This window comes from Oxyura jamaicensis, chromosome 8 (assembly GCF_011077185.1).
Source record: "Oxyura jamaicensis isolate SHBP4307 breed ruddy duck chromosome 8, BPBGC_Ojam_1.0, whole genome shotgun sequence".
NCBI classification, from domain to species: Eukaryota; Metazoa; Chordata; class Aves; order Anseriformes; family Anatidae; genus Oxyura; species Oxyura jamaicensis.
Window position 1 is genome coordinate 9,947,775 of NC_048900.1, and position 22,923 is coordinate 9,970,697.

General features: G+C 41.0%; 1 protein-coding gene across 1 annotated transcript in view; it reads left to right on the plus strand.

Moving 5' to 3' along the window:
• Positions 1-22,676, plus strand: part of KIFAP3 (kinesin associated protein 3) — a 66,275-nt gene extending 43,599 nt beyond the window's left edge. Inside the window, exons 18-20 of the mRNA XM_035332604.1 lie at positions 608-797; positions 5,014-5,113; positions 22,243-22,676. Coding sequence (XP_035188495.1) covers positions 608-797; positions 5,014-5,113; positions 22,243-22,351 — 399 coding nt within the window. The 3' untranslated portion in view covers positions 22,352-22,676. The remainder of the gene's footprint in view (positions 1-607; positions 798-5,013; positions 5,114-22,242) is intronic.
• Positions 22,677-22,923: the final 247 nt, after the last annotated feature.

Genomic DNA, 22,923 nt, shown 5'->3' on the forward strand with positions numbered 1-22,923 from the left:
TCCAGCTTTAGTTTTTTCTTTGGTTCCCATAACTTAATGAATGTTGTGTGCTATTTTTGTGGGTGTTCAATATTAGAAATAGTAAGCTATTATGAACTTTGACAAGAAGTTGGAAATTAAATCCTGTTTTACTGGAGCTCTTCAAATAAAATAAAGACTTACTGGTTTTATCATAGCCTATTTTTGTTGTATTTTCTAGTAACTAATTGTCACAGCGAATGCTTGTCTCAGGGGATCATACTGTGTGTTTGGTCAGTGTCAGTATTTAGTTACTGAAGTCCCCCTAAAAATTGGCAGTAATTGGCTCTTCTTGATCCTCCAAGTGAGGAGACCATGGTGATGGAACTCCTTTGCTCAACGCAGAAGGCTTTTCTGAACAGTGTAAAGCTAAAAACCATAAAGGGAATATTGTACTGGTGTTGCATGTACACAAACAGAATAATGCATAGAGTTTGCAAAATCATTACTTTTTTGCTCAAAGTATTCTGTAGGCTTAATAGAGGATTTAAGTCATTGAGTCTTTTGCTGATGTTAAATTCTTGTTAAATCAAGCAGGTCTTTGTCTGTACTTCATCGTAAAATCTTGTGTGATGATTTTGTTAAACAGGAATATGATGAGGAATGGGCTAAAAAAATCCAGAGTGAGAAATTTCGATGGCACAACTCTCAGTGGCTGGAGATGGTGGAAAGTCGGCAGATGGATGACAGTGAGCAGTATCTGTACGGGGACGATCGTATTGAGCCCTACATCCATGAAGGGGATATTCTGGAAAGACCTGACCTCTACTACAACGCAGGTAAGGCAGCATGTGTTAGTATTCAGCACGGGGATTGCTACCCCATTTCTATTTGTTGCCACTGTGTGTCAGCAGCATTGATGAACACTAGCCAGGGATATGTTTGCCCTTGTTAGGATGTTAATGAAGGACTGAGTACTGTATATCCATGAATTTACAAAGTGACAGATCTTTAGAAATGCAAACAGATCTACCTTAGTTAATCAGAGCATGATTACTTATCCAAATTAAGGTGGTCCAGCCTTGTTCCTTCACAGCTGTCTCTTTGTAGTTTGTTTGCTTAGCCAAACACAAACCCATTCTTATCCCCGTTACATTCACAGAGCAGTACAGCTATGGGATTTGATGCTGAATTTTGCTCTGTCTTGTGTGTTAGTTCTGTAGCAAATTTGTTTTTGCAGAACTTAATGCAAGACTTAACTTGAGCCACATTAAATGTGTATGCTCCTTAGCAGTGGCAATCATGCTGTGAATCATTGTTTGTATAATGTTGCTGTCATATATCTAGGGAAGCATGTGAATTTCTATTGTTTTCAAGATCATCGTGTGAAAAAGTGTTATTACTTGATAATCTGAAGAAGTTGGTTAAAAACTTAAGAACATAACTCCTCTTAATTGTATTGGAGATTAACCCTTGTGTATCTTAAAAAGGAAAAAATGTTTCTCGTAGCTTTGCTTACTCTTACTAGTAGTGCATAGTGGCATAGTTCTAGGGGTTTTCATGTGAAATCTGCTTGCTTGCTCTCTCCTTCTGTAAAGATTTTGTAGTTAATAAGAAAATTAAACATTGCCATACTGGATTAAGACACTGATGTATCTAATCTAGTATCCTCTCTTGCCACCCCTTTCAGAGAAAGGTTCAAAAAGCCCTGCAGGAGATGCTCATGAAGTAAAGTGTGCACTGGATAAAAGTCTTCATAACCTTTAATAACTAGGAGTTGGCTTATGCTCTCAAACTTGTGGTTTTTATATCCTTTTTAAACCCCTGGATGACTCTGTGTGCGTGTGTTTCTTTTAATTGCCGGGTTTGAGTCTTTTTCTATTCTTTTTCCATGCAAGTGTCCAGTCCTTTGCTATGAAGAATGAGTCACAAAACTCTGACTCTGGGTGAATTTGCAGGGATAGTAATAAGAAAAACAAAACCACTGAAACCTGTAAGCTTTCTTTGTAGTTGCTGTGAGAAAAGAAAATTGCAAGACCTCAGCAGAATTTCAAAATTTGTTCTCAAAGTATAACAGAACTTAGGATTCTTACTAATTTTGTGGTTACGTATGTCAGCCATAGCAACTTGCCTCTTCAATGGTATGTTTTTCCCTTTTGAATCCTGCAGCACTGGATTTGTTTTCCTGCACTGGTCCTTCAAGGTTAGCAGTGTAAGCCATGTGTAGTACAGTACCAGGGTCTCTGATTACATCAAGTCTATTTCAGGCTTCCTAAGTTAAAGACATGACAGCATGCCTGTTGCAGTCCCCCTCTTACAACTCTTAAGCCTTTGCTTATTTCATGGGACGACTACTTTTCCCAACAGTATGAGCTAGAGATGGAGTGTCACCAGTAACACTGAATTTCCTGGTTTTTAATCATTCATGTTATTGACTTAATGTTATTTCAACAAAGATTTTTGTGTTGGAATTGATATTTGATCAGGAAGGAGAGGCAGATTTCCAATGATATGTTCTGCAGATGTTTGAAAAGTGCTTTTGTTTTCAAATGTATAAGAGTAACTGATTATATGCAAGATACAGATTCACTTCTCAAGTTCCTTCCAGCAAGCACCAGTCATGGTGTGCTTCTGAACTCTGCTAGATTTATAGATTTGAGATATGACTGGGGGGGTGCATAGTATTCCTTTTTAAAGGCTATGGATTATTGTACCGCCTGGAGAGGGCATTTGGGTTTCTGAACAGGATGGCATTTATTTGGTCAAAAGCAAAAATAAAAAATATTTTTTGTAGTCAGAAACGTTAGTGTTTTGGCACGGTGGTTTTAGAAACAGCCTGCACCACTGGCTCATGCATAGTACAACTCCCCAGCTCAGCTATAATAATTCTCAAGTCTCCCACTGACGAGTTCCTGTTGCAAAGGTATACCAATATCTCTTGCAAAGAGATCTAAACCTGCACTGAAAACTTGGTAGAATTCCTGAAGTTACCTTCAGCTCAGTGTCGTCTCTGCTTTGAAAGTACAAAACCCTAATTTATGTTGAAATGTACATAACAACAGATGTCCTTTAACTGTAATTGTATTATATGCAGCTGATGATATCCATGTGCTTTCATTTTCATATAAATTCCTGTGAGCCGTAACTGGGTGCTATGGCTTGAATGTTAGCACTCCTGATTGAAGACACTTTAAGCAGCAGCAGCTCCGGCCTCAGAGTGAAAATGTAATGCCTTCTTCATTGGTAGAAAGACAGTGAGATGTTATTTTTAAGTGTCTCTGCTTTCAAAGAAGTTTTAAGCCAGCCTGTTTAAAATACAAAGTCCCTTAGTTTTATTGGTTTTCATCTGAAATGTAGGTGCAGAAATGCTAATGTCCTTTTTTTTTAATCTTTCAACAATACAAGAATAGGAAAACTTTACAAAAGTGTTAAGAACAATTTCAACTTTTCTCCCTGCTATTTGGTCATCTTACATTTGCGTGCACTCATGTCTATCTGAACACGCCGAAAGGCAGTAATACGGGTCTGTGCCAGAATGTTTGCTTGTCAAGTAATACTCTCTCACATACTGTATACACATGCATGCAATTAGAATATAGCCATGTTACAGCTGTCTTTATGCTGCTAAAAAGTAGTCTGATCATGGCTAGCATTTTTCATTTGCAGTCTGTTGCATTGTATTCAGTCACTTTCCCATGAGGCATTATCTTCTAAATGAATCTCTGTAGCACCTCATCAAATGTCTGTTAGAAATCTAGATGTGTCAATTCTATTCCTTTTATCATTTGTCACTATATTATCTTCAAAAAACCATCAGGTAAATTCATAAAGCACATGGAGATTTGTTTGAATGCCTGAGTCGTCATCTTTAAGCCCTTGTGTCTGTAAGTAACTTTCCACTGCTTCCTGCACAGGCAGTTTTAGTAGATTTGAAACCACAGAGGTTAAGCTAAGTGGCCTGTGATTCCCTGGATCTTATCTCTCCTTCTTCAAAGTGGAATGGCATTTGTAACTTCCTAGTCATTAGGAATCTCTCCATCCTCTGTTAAACCATTAAAGTACCCGTCAGAATGTACCTGTTTCTGCCCTGTTTTTATTGGGATGCTTTCTGCACTGCAAGTCTGGGGTTGTTTTCGTACAGTAACAGAGATGAACTGAGATAGGGTCTATTTAAATAGTGTTTACCTAATTAGAGCCTCATATTAATTATCGGGTTTTAACTGTGCCCTTATTATTAACAAGAAATGAGTTTGGGGAATGGGAACAGGAAAGAGTTAAGCTGAGCTCTCATTCAGCTGGGGTCAGTTCGCTGACTTCACTTCAACTTCACTTCAAAGACACTCTGGATTTACACTGATGTAACAGAGGGAAGATGTTAGCCCTTGATTTCCTTCTCTTTATAAAGCAAGCAGAGGCTATGAAGCCTTTAAAGAATACTACTGGCTTTACAGATGTTTGCATCTTCAAATGCCAGTGCTTTAATATAAATGAAGCAAAAGAAAGCAGTAATCTATGTTCTTGTGAGTTCGTGTAAAAAAAAAAAAAATAGGGAATAGCAAGAAGACATTGAAATAGGGAACATGAAATTGTTTCTGATACGCTTCATCTTTTTTCTTTAACCAGTTTTAAAAGATAGTGGTAAAAGGCAGTCTCTTGAAAAATTAAGGCCTTTGTTGCTTTCTTTGTTGCTCTTCTACTTTTATGCTGCTGGCCATGTTTGACCCTTGTCATTACTTTTTCCTCTGTGTTCCCTTTCATTCATGATGTGGCAGACAATGTGGTTCTTGATGTAGTATCTCCAGGCCTTAAGATGAAGAGGTAAGAGAAATTTTCTTAGGTATAGCTTTTCTCAGGGCAATAGACTAGATGGAGTCCTAGTGAAACTTCTGTTGTAGCTGAAGTTGCTCTTTTTCAGTATTATTGTTGCTTGATGTTCCTTCCAGAAATAATCCAAGTTGCTAATGAATTTGAGACAAACCAGTGCAGGTTATTACCTGCCTGCCCTGAAATCATGCCTCTTCTTTTACAGTCTCTGCATCTTTCTTGTTTTTACAGATGGCCTAATAGCCCCTGACGGAGCAGTGAGTCCAGATTTCTTCAGTGATTATCATCTTCAAAACGGAGACCTTGTTGGACAGCATCCCTTCTCCAGCAGGTAAATTGCTGTTTGTGAAGAACGCATACAACCATGCAATCATAGAATATTCTGAGTTAGAGACCATGCTACAGTCAGTCTGTACCATCTATACCAACCAATGTGGTCTAAAACATTGGTTTCCTTCCTAAGTAAGAACATTTTTGCACTGCTTGCAACTTCAGACACCATTTGTAGGTATGACCAATTCACAGTATGCATAGCTGAAGCAAAAATAAGTTTTTCTTTGGCTTCTTGTAGTTTTTGCTTCTTGTAGTTTTTAAGGGGCAGTGGAATTTTACACTTGTTTGTTTATTGTACTCGTGATGCACCAGAAAGCTGAATTAATGTTCCAACAACGTAGCAAGGGTGTAATAGTGGCAGCATATATAAGAAAAAATTAACTAAAATCCTCAGACTGGGGGGAAAAAATAGAACTAAGATGTGTTACCTTGAGGAGGAAAAACGTGTTTATACTCAGAAAGGATCAACTGTGCAACCCTTTGTGTGGAGCTTGTGTTTGGGAAGGGAATACTGGCATGAAGTCTACAAAGAGTCGCTTGCTAGGTAACATTTTGGCTAAACTTCTAGTAAGAATGGCATTGTTAACTTATTTATGAAAACTATGATTAATATTTTAGCAGAAGGATTAGAGATGGACTGGTATGTACCACATCATCTGATCTCTTCCACATGTGCAGCCTTCAACTCAGGGCATGCTGGCAATCGAGAAACTGAGGGAAGTATGAGCCATCTGCTGCTCTCGGAGTCTTACTGTGTGGCTCATGGTCTTCAACATTAACATAGACGCACAGCCCAGGAGATGACAGGTTTCTGTATTAACCAGAAACTGTATGGCTGTGTAGTCCCAACGGTCTTTATGGCCCCGTGGAAGCAGAGGAAAAAGAAGAAAGAGGAAGAGGGAAGTTTGTATCCTCCTTTCTTTCCAATAAACTAAGATATCCCTAGTCACAATCTTCTTGGCTTTCCAGAAAGTTTTCATCTGGGAAAAATCTTGAGTGTCCATGGGTAAAAGTTAAAGTAGATCGCTTGGTCTCATATTTCAAGCCTTTATCAGGGAGCTATGATAATAAGCTGTGTTTTAATCTGATTGTCTTCCAAGTAAAATGAGTAGCAAAATGCACCTGGTGTATCCTTAATTAAAATAAACATTTGTAGGATTTCCTTGTGATGTCTCCAGGCATTTCAGAGGCCCACCTTAAAAAAGAGGACAGACAAACTGCAATTTGTCTAACTACGAACTTGGTAATTGCCCTTTGTTGATAGCCTCTGTAAATATTCAGATTCCTCGTTACGATTCTGTTTTCTCGGTAGGCTTTTTTTTTTTTGTATGACTGCTTCATGGATTTATCTGCAGTCCAGACACAGTCTAATTGGAAACAGTATGGACTGCTGCAAATGTTCTGTCCTATTTGTAACGTAGCAGGACTGAATTGTTTGATAGAATAGATACTGGCAGTCGGATGGCGAATCCTACTTTTCAGATGTGTGTCATTATCGTTTTGAACTTCTTGGCGCCAGAAGCCAGGATTTCCTGATGCTTAGAGCTAATGTAAAATGCATTATTGCTCCAGGCATGAGGCATGGAATTGCCAGTCCCATGAGTTTGAAGAGTCAGACCCTCCCTTTTCCCAAATTTCAATTGGTGTTGGAAGGTAAAACCATACGTGCTAGGGACCCTAATTAAAAATAATAGCAGCAAGTCAAGGCTCTTTTTATGTGTTATATAGAGTACATTTCATCCATACCAAAACATAATTCGAGGGTATTTTTATGCTTACAGTTTAAAGCTAACAAGAACCTTATGTCAAGGATTTATTTTTAACCAGTTCCAGCTTTTAATAAATCAAGATTTTTGTTATAAAAATGGTTCTTTTTATTAATATTTGGATATGTTTTCAGAAACTTTTTAAAAGAAAGATGTTATGATTTGCATAGACAACTAACAAGTTACTTAATCCTAAGATCTTCTTGTGAGTTTGAGGAGGGATGACTTTAAAATGAGTAGATGCATGTTTTTCAGTCTTTTCATTTGTTACACTTTTTATTATGCATTTAGTTGTTGTGTCTGTCTTCTGGTCTTGGCCTCTTATATTAGGCTTTATTATTCTGTAGTAGAAACAGTTGTTTGCTAAGCAGTGCAGTGAGTTGGGAACGGAGTGAGTCTTTTCCATCATTTAAGACCACCCTGTGAAATTTGAGGTAGGTGACAACCCTGAGCAGATTTCTTTCTACTCAACTTTGAATAATCCTTTCTTCTCCTTTCTGCAGTCCTAGGAGGAAAAGTTAGGCTACGTCAGCTATTTAATTTCTCTGAGGTTATTTCCTATCCTTGCAGCATGCTCAGACTGAATCGGGACTTCCCCTTACTTTCAGAAGAGCCTGCATAAATGTACTTACAGGTCAGCCAGCGAGACCGACCTTTCTAGTGCCTGAATCTCATCGAGAAGCTGAGCTGGTATTGAACTAGTGTTGATGTCCCCAGTGTATTTATAAAGGGAGGCGTTACCAGGATTTAAGAGTGTCTGATCACCAACCTCATTTTTTGGAGCCAAAGAAAGGGGTCTAAGAGACTTTTCCATGACTGTAACCACACTCAAGTTGCCTGAAAGGCTTTCACTATAAGCAGTATTTAATAACACCTGTACAAGGGAACTCAGCCCACACCAGCTGCCGTGTATCAGACTTAGACCAGTTATATTGCACGGAGCAGATAGTGAAAACCATGTGCTGCTTTGCTTGTAGGATGTTAGTTCTAGCAGCGGTCCAGGGATTGCCTTTTCAGTTCCACCAAGTTGCATTCAAGAAAATTGAGGGGAATTGGAACAGCAGATATATCCAGGTGTGTAATCAATGAAATTGACAGATTTGTCGAACTAGGTGGAATATCATAAGGGTTAGATTATCATAAGGGTTAGATTTTTCAAAGATATTACCTTCCCTTTGTAGGATTTCTTAGACTTCCCTTTGAAACAGAGTACTAACTGCTGTCACAGTTAAGAATGCTGCCCTGGATGATAAACTCCTACAGTACAGAACAACTCTGAAGAGTATTGTAAAACTATGTAGCCCTGAATTTAGTATGTAAATTTGCTTGCATGCTATTCTGGCCACATCATGAGGGCAAGACGGGATACTGGATGTTTCCAGCATTTGTCAGCATAAAGGAGAAGCAGCACATTAGCAAAAACCTGGAAAGCTGGCATTTTATAATACTGTCCCCCTCCTTTCAGGGACCCAAGACATTGTTAGAAATAGAATTGTTTTGTTTCTGGTCATATAGCTTCACAGCTTTAGATTAAAGCTCTTATTTCTGAACTACATTTTCAATAGAGTTGTGCTGTTGTTTAAGATGTCCGTAGAATCATTTCAGAATATAACCTATGTAGAAATACTGATTAAAATACATAAATAGCCTCTCTTGTTTTCCTTAAAACTTTGGAGCAGAATGCAAGCAGATTGTAAGGTATGTTTTCCATTCTGCACAAAATAAATGGTTGAGAAGGTTGTTTTGACAGCTTGTATCCAGGTTGTTTCATTGGCTAGGAAAAGACTTTTGTGATTAGATTACCAGCTTTGAATCGTCATACTGTCTTTCAGAAGCAGATGGGCATTAGGCATAGATCTGAATTTTTCATCTGTTATTAAAAATCTGTATTCAGTGCTCCTGGTTGTGATAACTCTTAATATAGAGTGAAAGTTTTACGAGTGTAGCAAACAAAAAATCCCTCACCTTTTGGCTGAAGTGATGACAGCTTAGTGTCTGAGCTGCAAGGGAGAAAAGCCAGCTGAAAGACATCTTCAAGAATCTATGGTCATTTATCAAATTTTAATCACCTTCTAGAGATTATTTTCTTAAGACACAGACATCATAGTGATTGCTAAAGATCTTATAATGGAGATAATGGAGATTTCCACAGTATTTTTTCTTTCCCTTTTTGGGAAGAAACTTTTTAACCTTTCCCAGCTCTAACTAGATAATGGTAGAAACTTTTACATGTGAAAGGCAATTTGTTGTAAATAGCTTCATCAGAGTTCCCAAATTCTGTCTTGTCTGTAGCTTTAGAAAGATTAATAGGAGTGCTGGAGATAGCCCAAATTTTTTTCTTTCAGAGGAAGCTTTCTCCAGTACAGAATCTTTTAACCTGATTATAAAATGGAGCAGAGCTGCCATTGCATGGTCTTCGTTTTCACAGAGACAAGGTGTTTCTGTGCGCAGTTCCCAGCGTGTGTACTCGCATGTCCTCTCCAAAGAGCCACAGAGATTTGATGGAAGCTTGCATGTGCTGAAAGCCCATATTGAATGGCAAGAGGAGTCATATCTATGGGCTTTTTTTGCTTGGGTACCCTGATGAAAATCAGATGTGAACTTTATTGAGGGAAGGACCTAGAGCTGTAGCCTTCCATTCCTCTTAACTTCTGCAGTGAGATGCAAGCTCTCAGTCATGTGTCACAGCTGAGTAGCTCTTGTTCAGGTTGGGTGCAGGAACTGCATCACGTGCTGGCAAATAAGCACCCTGAATGTTTATCAAAATGTTTTTAATTGGTTGTACCTGTAATTTGTCTCCTACATCAGCACTTGTACCTATCTTCCATATAGATCCTCATCTTCACAAAGCAGTCTGATGTTGTTCTTCTCAGGCATTGAGGTTAGGGTTTCATTTCTTTTCCTTGCTTAGTTTCTAAACCCTACGAGATGTTTCTGATATAAAGAACCTTCTTCCTAAGGAAAAGACTGGAGAAAAGACTGGAGGAGTGGAGGGACCCTGCTGTGGGAGTATTTCTCATCCATTGTATCTTTCTTTTGAAACACCAGTTTTCAGAAAGGTTTGTTTAGAAGTTTGAGCTATACCTTTCTGCAGTTAATTGCCATCTTGCAGGTTATCTCTGAAGGTAAAAACTGGTGCGTGAGTTGACAGTAAAAGTGAGCTGCTTCATGCAACCCTTTACAGCCAGCAGTGGCAGAAGAAGCTCTGTTTCACAGGTCTTAGAAATATAAATTAAGATAAAAAAATTCTGATGTGGAGTCTGTGCTAGAGTAGGAATGACAGTATTCACATTTCTTCATCATTTGAGTAGAGGTAGCGATGTTTTCCTGTTGTAGAGGTGTGATCAGAGATGGACATACAGTAAGTATAAAATCTTTTAATTGACGGAAATAAAAGCTGGTATAATGTAAATTCTTATTGCAGTATGGTTCTACTTCAAAACACTTTACCATAGTGATATCGCTTGGTTTTGTGCATTACTGAAAAAACTAATTTTCCATACTTAAAATTTATTTTAAAAGGGGGGCGAAAAAAGGTAAAGCGTTTTTTCCTCTGCAGTACAGAGTTGTACTCAGCTTCTACCATTTCTCAGCTTCTACCATTTGGACACTATTTAATTTGCATTTCCTAAGAGAATTGAATTAGGTTTTACTGGTAAATTGGGCCTATAACCTTGTAGGCAAGTTTTTATTAGTTTATCACACATCAGTATTAGCAAATTGTAAATCCCACTGAAATGAATTTGAAAAGGCCTTAAAGAGAAGCCCAGAACCAATGAAGTTTCTGGAGACAAATAAGGTTTTTTTTGTTAGTTTTCTTTATCCCACAAAAATGTTGTTAGTGGTAGCAGTCGTATCTTTTTTTATCATAGCCTGTTGTTCTAACTGCCTACATGTTTAGTTTTTAAGAAGTTAAACTCAGCATGACCAGGAGGCTTTCACTAAATTTCTGATGCTGCTTGATATGGCTTGACGTGATAAAGCACAGTTCTTAGGTGGACAGTGCGGCATTTAGTGACTACTCATGTGCAACAGGCAGGTAAGCTTAGTCATTTCTTTTTATTCATCAGTGTCTGTTCAGGTGCTTTGTATGTGTGGAATGAACAACTTGCATCTAAAAGATAGTAAGGAGCAGGATCTGCTGTCTTTTGGAGCTTTTGATTTCAGTCTAGGACAGATAAATTGAAAAACTTAGCTTGATTTCTCTAGGTCTTGGATCATGGCCTGAATGTCAAAATCCACTGTAAGCACTTGCTTGTCTCCCTTTGACACGTAAATGTGAGAGCAATGCTTTCAGAATGGGAACACTTTATCACTAAGCTTTTGAATGCAAACTTCAATTTTTTGGTGTCCAGTTTATAATAATTTGTTTCTGTACCAGTATTAAACTAGAGTTACCTCATTCCTTTCCCTGGTGTGGTCACTGTTAGTGGTCATATCCCCTGCTAGCTGTCATTTTAGTAGTTTTTTTGTACCGTGGTTTCAAAGCCATGTTTATAGAAATTAAGTACTGCAACCTGATCATGTTGTAATCCAGTTTAGGTCTCACTAATATGTATTGAATCAAATTATACTCTTATGCTGTGGACAGTTATTGTAGCAATTTTGAAGACTGGGCTGTGATTCTTCAAGGGAAAATGATTTTCCCAGAGCTTGGAGGTCTGCACATCCTGCACCGAAATGACAATGGTGCATCCTGCACCGAAAGACAATGGTCTTCATAAACAGTATTGTTCATACAGCAACTTAATGTGCTTGGTTGCTTATGTATCATTGCTCTCGTCTTAGATTGCACGAGGAGAAACTTCCTAACAGCTCTTTGCGTCCCCCAACATGCAGCTGATGTCCACAGCACAACGCCTGGTCCTTACCCCAAAGGGCAGGGATTGGCGAGGTGGGCAGGGAACCAAAGGTGAGAAGTTTAGTCTCTGCCCGGTGCCAGAGCCTTCAGCAGAGCAGTGCTCTCCTGGCTGCTCTCTGTGCCCCGTTGACCAGACCACACCACCTCCCAAGGTGTGTGGTCCCTGATCATGGAGGATCATGTTGCACTCGTTTAATTTACTGTAAGAGCTGTTTAATTGCTCCGAACAATCGCACTAGTATGCTAATAGATGAAATAGCTTGCTTGGGAATATTTTGAAGGTGTAAGTTTTTTCAGCAAGGTGCAGATGTCATTTGGGAAGAGTTAGTGTTGAGGTTTTAATGCACTTCAGTGCTTTTGGAATATAGGATACTAGGGCCTCTTTCACTTGCACTCGTCTTTCACATTTTTGGGCTGCTTTTGATTTTATTATATTCCACCTGCAGTTGGCCTCATTTAACCGACATGGTCTAGGTGGCTATTAAGAATTTTCAAAGAATGCCAAAATGCTGCAGCAGTTAGCTCAAGTCCTTTGGAATGTCCTACCAAAAAATCCCCCAAACCTGGGTCTGTCTCTTTTGAAATGTAACATTAATTAATTCCCACGTTCTGTCTGCTGCTCTTAGTCCCTCCAGATGTGCTACTAGGAATAGACTGGCTCCCTGGTTACAAGCCATCTGGGCTCTGTAAACTGATTTGCACTTATATTAAACAATAAGTGAACAGAACGCGGAAGAGTTATTAAAGCAAATGTACATTGCTTATAAATCTCAAAGTAAAATATTAAAACGTAGTAAATGGAATGGAATGTGCAAATGAAGACCTGCCTGTTCTTAATGAGTTTAGCTGTGACCTTCTCGATTTCAACCAAAAGAAAAGAATTTTATTTTTCTCTTTAAAATGAAAAAAAAAGAAAAAGAAACTATAAAACTGCTTACAGAAGTATCTGAGACAAAAACAAGGAAATATAATGTTCTAAACTTGACTGGTCCAAACCACTCAAGCTGCTGTGACAGCTCATAAAACTGAGAGTAGTTTTTAACTGGACTCTGTTTTACATTGCCAGAGTGAATTTTCCTTGCAGGAAGTAGCCAGAAGGTTTATTTAGTTTCCAGACTGCTGCTTTGATCTTTCCATTCTGTCACTTCTCAGGTTACATAGCCCTTTTTCGCTGCAGTAAATCTGCAACAGTTAATGAGAATAAAATTTCCTCCTTCTCACTGATCGCATGCTGTTAAATGCCAAACCACAGCCAGCAGCATATTTGCAGAATTCAGCTGCACTGTACAAAAACAGCACAATCAGTTTAATCTTGTTGTTTTTGTAATTCATTTTATTGAGCTTTCCTTTTTCAAGTGACCTATTTTATCAAGACAAGTGGTTGCAAGGCCAGACCTGGAAGAAAGATTTAAAACTGTAATAAAGTGAAGGGTATTTTGTATGCTACGTATAAGCATGCTCACAGGATTCAAAATTAAACATGCGATGAGTAGTTCTTCAGTCCCATATATCAGTGGGATATTTCTGATCGTTATTATCTGAAATGAACGTATGCTGCAAACAAGTCTCTAGTATTAAAAAGCAATTGAACATATCCAATTAATTTCTTTTGCCAAATAGTTGAAATTGCGTTGATTATAAAATTTGACACAGAATCTGTCTTTATCAGCCTCAGTCATGCACGTATGATGACAACTTCCATTCTCTTCCTCTGGAAAACTAAAAGACTTTTTTAACCATGGGATTTAAGGAAAAAGAAGTATACAAGTTTAGAGAGTTTATTTGCCTTCTGGGTTTTGAGCTTTGTAAGTTTTGTTGTTTTTTTCCAAGACTCCCTGCCCAACTTTTAGCCTAGGAACATTTTATTTTTCTTCCATTTAATTAAAGTTGAAATTTTTGCATAATAATGTTACTCAGAGACGTAGATCTCCAATAAAATATTCAACATCTGTATTTGTATCTGGCTTGCTCCCCAGTGTATCTAGTGGTAGAGCAAAGAAAAGTGGTAAGAGGCGCTTAGATTTACTTCCTTCTTATTTTACACTAAAACGGTCACTGGTCTGGGATGGATTTTGACAAGACTTCACTAGGGCCCTGCGTTGATAAATAAACGGGTTGAAATCTGGATAATCCTCTATGGTGGCAAAGATATTTAATGTTTATTCATCGGTAATAATGCTCCCATTGCGTTTGCTGTGTGTGCTCTAGCGAACACAGCAAATCCCCTAGTAATGTCTAACTTTCAGAAGAGACTTTGAAAGCTTTTATTGGCTGCAGCTGTAAACCAAGGCAGAACAGATTTCTTGATTCTTCCCTCCTTCCCTGCAGCATCTGGATTATCCTCCCCGTTGAGTTGCCTGGTTCTTGGTGCTGAGCCTGGAGGCAGCACGACTATCAGCCAGTAACCTGTTGGCACGGCTCTGGGTATTTGTGCACAAGGGGGAACTTTTTTTCCCCGTTTTTACTGAAGCACAGAGCTGAGTGGCAGTGCTTGGACTTGAGGAGCTTGTATAAATATTTAAAGGAATAATTGTTCAGCTAGGAGTGCTTCAGTCCAAGGCACTGAGAACTTGCATTTCTGCTTCAACTGCTTATCTGGGAGTGCATTTTCATAGTGATCCTGATCTGTAAACTAGCACAGGAAGCAAGAAACACTTCTCATCTGGAAACAGGAAGACTGGTCAGAAGCCTGTGGAAGATATGGATCAGATCCGGAGCTGATACAGTCAGTGACAAGTCACCTCTGTGGAGTTGCCACTTCAGGATCTTATTCTGCTCTGGCTGTTGGCTGAAGCTGCTGTTCAGAACATAATACTGACATCACCAGAGCTCAGTAAAAGATGTTTGAAACAGCCCCAAGCCAGACTTATTACTGGGTTAAGGTGAAGGCAATGTGCTCTTCAATTTATGGTGTTGACACAAATACTTTAGTCTGCCCAAGAAGAGAGGGGGAGGAAAAGACATTTTCCTTTATTATTATTTTTTTTTTATTGCCTGCCTCTCAGGGCCTTTTTTATGTTGTAGTTTTTAATTAATTTTTTAGAAATGGATGTATCTAATCAGTGGGTTTGGCCAGTTGTTGAGCCAAAAGCATAGGAGCTGTTTCTGTCAGGCTTATAATGGAAAGTCAGAACTCCTGGTTTCCATTCCAGCTCCGACTGTGCACTTGACCTTTAACAAATCCTGGGCAGAATAGCTGAAAAACTCCCCTACCGTGTGGTGGAGCTGTGAGTCTGGGTGAGGAAATGCTAGTGAAGTTATTCAAATGCCTTTCAAAGAAACAGGATGGCTGTATGAAACACCTGAGTTGCTAGTTTGCCTGCTGGCTGTAATCTGGATTGGTTGCTTTCCTAGCAGTTGAGGAAGTCTTTTTTTCTTTTTGAGGGGTGTTGTAGATGAAGGCTCCTGATTATTTTCTATTGGTCTAATTTGAGTCTTCTAATCACTGTAATTGATCATTTGGTGTCTTTAATGTTTGGTTTTGTTTTCTGTCAATACTGCATCTGGGAAACTGAGGTCATGGAGAAAAAGAGCAACTTGCCTGGGATCACGCAGCAGGTAACTGACAGAGCAAGAAACTGAGCCCAAGTCCCAGGCTGCTTTCACAGAGCTGAGATGGCAAGCTCCACGGCTTTCAAGCAAGATTCTGCCCGAATTTGGCTAAGCAAGGTCATTTGTTTTCAACTCAGTGCTTTCTTACCCTTCAGTTGGGAAATATGTTTTTTAAATGCTGCCTTCCCACCAGTGAGTTTTGGCGTGCTTGTTGCTTGATGCGTAGCTGGAGCCTGACACAGAAGATGCAGTGCTCACATATCCACAATTGTCAGATCTGCATTTGTTTATAATTAAATGGCAGAAACAGCGGTATTGTGCTGAGATACAACTGGGCACCCAGTCCAGAAACAACTGGAAACTTTAAGTCATTAAGTGCACTGCAGAAAGCTGGATCACACGGAAGGGGAGACATGATCATATCCATAAAAGCTGTATCATTGTGCACAAGGGAGCTAAAATAACATCGCCTGGGTTCATTCTGACATCTCTTATCTTTTGAGCAAATACAGTATTACTCTTAAAAGTACATTAATATTAAATGCTAATGTAGAGGCAGGCTTGGTGTTCGATGCAGTGTGCAGAGTCCCTGCCCCAAAGCTCCCCTCCCACTTGAGCCTGAGGGATAGAAAGCATGGGGAAAAAAGCTCCCCAGATAGGGGAGAAAGTGGGGCTGTAAGAGACAGAATTTAAGAGGCTTGTGGTTTATAGTTTAACGTCATTACCAGTAGTGGGAGAATCTATGGTTACAGAACATTTATATAAAGAAATGTGTTTTTTTTTTTTTTAAGGCTTCTCAGTTGTATGCTGTTTCTCTATAACCAATGGTTTGTGTTCTTACTCTGAAGGACAGGAAAAATTATGGCTAGCAATGCAAAACTAAAGTAGCAGCTGGCACAGAGAAATAAACAGGATCATCTTCTCAATTACTGGACTCTAAGCAAAGGCAAAAGCTTTATGCCATTTTCTGATGACTTCCACCGTTTCATGATGTTTATTATGAAAATAATTTATGAAGAGTTAGTTGGTGGCAGGTATCAGTAGAAAGGCTGGAGAGCCCTTGGTTTCCCAGACTGAGCCTTTGTTAAAGTTGGCTTAGCTCTATCTGCAGAGGATTAGCTTCCACTACCTTAAATATTTGTTACCTGAAATAACTTAAGAAATTAGAGGTTTCTGTTTTATTGCAGAATTCAAAAATGTTTCCTACCTCCTTTGGCTGGATGCATGCCACCCTGAATCCTAACTGTGTGATGGGACAAGGCCTGGATGCCCTCCTGCCTGCCTTACCCTGACCTGGTCTGTGCACAGAGGAGAGGGAGCTGCAGCATTTGCAACAGGTCTCCGAACCTGCCTGGCAGGACTGCAGCCTCTTCTGCATTCCCTGTGCGATTATACTGCCCTGCACCACAAATGTCTCAGGCCTACAGTCTGGCTCCTTTCATCAACTCTTGAGAGGAAAAAAAAAAGCCTCAGAGAGGAAAAGGAAAACCTACCGACTTCGCTCTTGTTGGCGAGCGTTACCATTTATAACCTGCATCTCAGTTGTGCTGGTTATAATGCTGTGCTTGTCTTGAGACTAGAGACTGATGTGCCATTCCTGTGGCTTTGGTACCTCCTGAGGGGGAAAGTACAGCCTGGAGCGTTCACTTGATCGTACCTTATCCTGTCTGTTCTACATAGGAACTTGATACAGCATTATAGCTGATGGGTTTATGGCATGAGCGTTTATATGGGAATACAGGATGGTAACTGCACCCTAAATTACCAACAGTGCTCTCGCATGCTAGAAGGCACACAGAGGGAAACGTGAGGACTTCAGGGATGCACTGCACCTTTCTCTTACTCAGCTGGGGTTTTGTGAAGCCAGAAGTGTGATCAGTGGGAGCAAGAAAAGGTGTCGTGTGTGTAAACATGGGCTGCATATTTAGGCCTGTAAATAACCCCCTCTCAGCTCTTCACTTGAGCATGTGGAGAACGGTGTGATTCCTTCCTGAGGAGTTGGTAGGGCTGCTGAGAGCAGTGTAAGTAGCGTTTACTCGGCCTTATCAAGGTCAGAGTGCCTAGTGAATTATAAACGTATACATTTTACAACAAAACATACTTTTATTGTGAAATAAAACTGTAAAACTTGTATCCCTATTGAGGGGTGGATAGCCTGTCAGATGTGAGCCTTGCTGATGCAGAATAAGGAGAGAGGGCTGACAGGGCTTCAGAGCAGGCTTAGGATGAGAAAAGATGCAGCTGAAAATGTCGCTCTGGGGGGAAGCTGTATGCACTTCAAGTAAGGTTTGTCTTGAATTCCATTTTCAGTGGCTGGTGATTTCAGGGTGCTTTAATTTTGGGTTTCTAACCATGAAACTGAAAAGGATGAAATGTAGGACCTAACGTGTAAGTTCCTAAACTGTTATTGCACCCTTGAACATCAAGGCTCTGTTTCTGAGCCAACTTTACCTGCTCAGGCAGCCACCACCTTTTCTTTACGGTATGATTTCTGCTGTACTGCTCCATGCCTCTTTCCCAAGCAATTTTTCTTTTTGGGATTGCTCCAAGAACCCTGCATCCTACCTGTGGGCTTCTAGTTGGACTTCAAGGGCTTGGTTTCAAGCAAGACTTTCCCAAGTGACCTGGGATTTGCCTTCCTGAGGCCATGCTTCTGCCGGAGGAATTAGTCCCCATTTCAGAGCAGCTTGTCAACGCTACCTCTGCTAACAGTGTGAATGCGAGCGTGGACAGGCTCAGGTGTCGATCGCATCACGAAAACTCACAGAAAGCAGCTTTGCTCTGTGGTCAGCCTGCACCCAGGTGCTGTCACAGTGCAGACCAACCTCAGGAGCCCCCCTGCCTGCACCACGAGCTCATGAGCAGTGCAGAAACCTGCGTGGGGACCCCAGCGGAGGGCTGCTGGCAGAGCGTGCCCTGTCTGAGGCAGCCAAGTCTTCCAGACGTGCCACAAAGCCTGTCTGAGGCTCTGCGTTCAGGAGGGAGTTAAGGAAAGTATTTTGTGGACACAGTGGGATGCTGGCTGGCATTTCCTGCGATCGGTTGGACTTTGTTTTAAATGATGTCAGGGCACCTAGGATCTGAGACGGGCACATTAATTTGGATGTTATGAATCCGAGTTAAGTATCAATAAGCAGAGCTGTTAAGAAATCGCTCCGTACTCATGCCCATCAGGAACGTTTTCCTCTTCAGCGTGTGTTCTTCAGCTCCCCAGCAGTACAAGCAAATTGGAAAGTTCAGCTGTCATTTGGGGAAGGTCATAGATCACACTAGCAGCCCGAGTAATCCAAGAGGTTTTAAGTATCATAGCATTTAGTTTAAAGTGAAATTTGCTCTGACAGGGGCTGGCAGACCAATAGGAAAAAGAAATATTTGTGCTTGGAGAAGTGCATGTGTAGAGACCGCGAGTATAACTGATGGCTGGAAGTGATTTCAGTCTAAAAAAAACAAATCATTAAGAGAGTGCATAGGGGTAAAATACACAGTTCATATTTTAAAGGGTCTCAAAATGAACCAGCAACTGAGGTTAGCATTACATAGTAATTAGCTGTGCTGTTCACTGTTTAACTCCATGAGCTCCAGGCGTGGTGGTAAATGTGCACAAGAAAGCAGTTGTGCTTTGACTGCGTGGTTAGCAACCTCCGATCTGTGCGCACGCGTGCGATTTTGTGAGACAAAGCTGCCTTAAATACCTTGCTTGCAGGGTAGGGCAGCTGTGCAGTTCGTTTATCCGAGAGGTTTGTTGTGATACGGCATGATCTGTACCCATTATACGACTACAAGGATTGCATGCGTTTGTTAGGTGTCCAGCTGAACCAGGCTGCCTAAAGGTAGGAAAATAACGATTTGGGGATGTGTACAGTTGCCTTGATGGCATAACTGTGCCCGTAACTTCCTGGGAGAACAGGCTGATGCTCTGCTGAGCGCAGTTTCTGTGTAGATGCTGTATAAATAAAACGGACAACGTGCTTTACCTAGGAGTAAATTTTGAAGTTGATTGCTGGTATAAATCTAAGAGCACATGGCACAAATCACCATCTTAGGCCAGTCATTAGCCCAGAAGTGTTTACAGCTGAAATCTACCATCTTTGCTGGCTGTACCCTTTTTGCTGTTCTTGGCAGGAGTGGCAAGGATTCAGCAGGACTCAGTTTTTAAACCCGTCCCCACCTCTGTAGGTTATGCTTGCAGAGTCATTGCACTTGGCTTGCCAGCCTCATGAGTAAGCCAGACTTCAGCCCGCAGACGCGTGTTTGCTGTTTTGTTGCCCTACCCGTTACCTCTTGAGCCTTTCCTTCCACCGAGAGGACAAGCTTTTTGCTGTTTGCTAGCCCATACAATCAAACAAGCAAATCTGGGTACGTTTCAAGATCACTAACACATAAAGATGAAGCCAAGTTTTTTTTTTTTGAAGCAGGGGCAAGCCTTCATTTACTGATGAGAAATATTTAGAAGAGCGGCGATTTGATCAAGGTGTTTTAATGTGATTTTCTATTCCTTTCTTTTTTTTTTCTTTTTAAACTGTCCAAAGCAGTTATCAGCTGATCCATCTCCTCCAGTTTTCTTCAGGACACTAACATATGTCTAAACCATTTGGAAATAACTGATACTCCTCAAAGTTTAAACTCTAGGGATCTTTACCTAATTACTTACACATTTATAAATATATATATATATATATATATAAATTATTTGCTGAGAATGTAATTGAAACCATATTTTCCCTGCTCACTTTATCAATTTGAATATATTTAAACGTTTTTGAATAGGGATTTCTGAACTGGAAATAGCTGGGAGAGCTCTGCCTGCAGCGATAGAGACCCATTGCCACCTCGTGGCTCAGCCTCGTTATCACACCTCACCCAAAGGAAAAAAGGGTTTTGGTTTGGTAGCAAACGGAATGAACACGAGTCAGGAGGGGCCAAAAGGAGTTCTTGAAGCTCTGCAGTTCAGGAAGCTGTGTCTGACAGCGGTCTGTCTGCATGCTGCAGACCAGTGGCAGAAGCAGGGACCATCCTGACCAAAGTGCAGGCAGAGGTAGAGCTGGAGTGCAGAGTTAGATGCAGAGAAAGTAACAGGACTTCTCATAATGCCATTTTTAGGAGTCTTTGAAAGCTTCAGGCCTGCTAAGAAGAAGAAAGCTGTTTGCCAGGAACAAACGAAGGACCTGGAGAAGTTGCTTCAGGTGTTACCAGCACGTTTCATAATGGGCTTGGAAAAGAGTAATAGGACTTTGGAGTAGGTATGGGAAGGAATTGGTGGCCAGAGGTGGGTGTGGAGCCAGAGGCACGTGCTCATGTAGCTTTGCATCACTACGGGGGCAGAACTCCTGCTCTGCTTCCTTGGCCGTGCTGAAGGGACTGATCAGACTTTAGGGTCAGACTTACGGCTCTGTACAAGTCGTGAGACGCAGGCATTGCCAACCCAAATACAGACAGGCAGACGTGGAAATAGCACTTTCAGGGCACTGCATTCCTCTAGAAACATTCAGGTGAAGCAGACTGGTTTTCTCAGCAGTTGGGCTTGTGGGTTGTGTTCCCTCCCTCCCAGAGGACAAACCTCAGCCTCAGACCTTCCACCTTCGCATGATTATCAGAATATCCCACAAGTGAACTGTTTTCCTGAGAAGCCAGGCACCGAGTCCTTTCCTAGGCGCTTGTGGCGGCACAAACCGAGGAAAATATCTTTGTGAGGACAAAGTGCTGGACATGGTCCCCCAGCACTTCAGCTGAGCCCTTTCAATCCAACCGATTCAGTAGTGCCAGCTTTTTGGTGAGCCAGGGCCTGGGGCCCACCCATTGTACGTCTTCTGGATGGGTCATTCTTTCCCAGGCCTTGACTGTTGCATAACCCATGTTCCATATGTCTAATTGGCAGTAATGAGGCTCAGCTTTTCCCCACTCCAAAAGCACTTTGGTTCTTTGTGTTTTGACAGTCTTCAGAAGGGAAGTTCAACTCCTTTCAATGCATCTGCAGTCAGACAATAAATCAGAATCCTTTTCTATTTGTCCCGTTGATGTGGAAGTTAAGAAGTGACATAGCTAAGAACAGGCAGTCGTCCAGTATCTTAGGCAATGCTCATTTTTCCTCTACCTCCTGCAAGAGAGTTATTGTTGAGCGTGAAATATGTGCCACTTTTCCCTGCACGGTTCTTGTGCTGTGGGACTTTTTAGGTGTAAAAGATGCTCTTCTCTATGAAAAATGACTTATTGTGTCTCATCAGAACATAGCCATTTACTATATGATGAATTAGTTCTGCCATTTGCTTGTCAGTCTTGCAGCCCATCAGAAACATTGTCCTTTGCTGAACCACGTCGCTATGCCAGATATTCTCACTTTCTCATTTCTAGCTGGTGTTTGCCCAGGGGCTTCAGAAATTGGTTGTCTCTTTGCAAGAGAAATAGATCATTCGGATGTGCTGTGCAAGCGCGGGGATATCAGTGGGCTTTGCAAGAAGCCCACTTGAAGCCTTCCCAGAAATACATGTGAACTTTAATGTATAGACAGAGAAACTGAGTCATGGAAGCAAAGTGCTTTGCCAGTAAATCCATAGAAAGATGGGAGAGAAAATTTGTCTCTTCTGGGATTTTAATTTGAGCTGAAAGTCAAAAGCAGTTCACAAGAAGCTGGTTAATTCCACAACACCAGCTTGCCATCTCTCTGCTTTCAGAAAATAGGAATAATAAAAAGCATAAAGCGTTAGTGCAATGATTTGCTGGGCCTGCCTTTCCTGGACAGGAGTTGTGCTGATTTCTCTGCAGCATATCCTTTTTTGTCGGGGAAGAGAAAATGGAACAGTACTGGCTAGAATGGGGAAGATGGCTTGCTAACCTGCCTCCTAAATTGCCTCCTGAAACCTACCTCCGTGGCAAGCGGAGTTGGAGCAGCCAGCACCAGTACGCCTTCCCTACCATACAAAAACCTTGAATTTCTTTCCCTTCTTTTTATAGCATCGGAGTTGATGGATTTGGTCAGACAGCAGGGGTTCCTGGCCGCCCAGCGACTGCGTATGGATACCGCCCGGACGAGCCGTACTACTACAGCTACGGGGCACGATAAAACGGCCCCCGCGCGCTCCAGGACGCTGCTCCCTGCCCTGGCCGGCAGTAGATCTGTCCCTTGGTAATGCATGACTGTACCACGACGGGTCCATCCCCATGTATCCTTTGGCGTGCGTAGCTCCGGATAAACCTAGCCTTTCTGGGTCCAGTGTCGTAGTGACTGTTTTACTCCTCAGTTGCTCTTTATCATTTTTGTACAGTATTTGCTCTGTGACTTGAAAGCAAGCATTGAAAGCTACTGGACTGGAAAGCGTCACGTTATGTATATTAAGCTACTAATTTAATTTCTATTAAATATAAAAACCTGTGTGGTCAGTGTTGAATGTGGTGAATGCGTTTCTAACCAATGTTTCATTTCTTTTACAAGGCATTTAAGAAGAATGCTTCATGTGAAGCGTGTTTAATGTGGACTGTTTCCCTCTAACACTTCCTTAACAGGAACACTGTTAAGCCCCAGCATCTCCTGGCACTGTCTTCACACATAGTTACTGAAGTCCAGTCTTGGGCCTGACACCTTTTAAAAATGGAAAGATGGCACAGATTCACTCCCCTTGGGCTTCAAGCATTTAT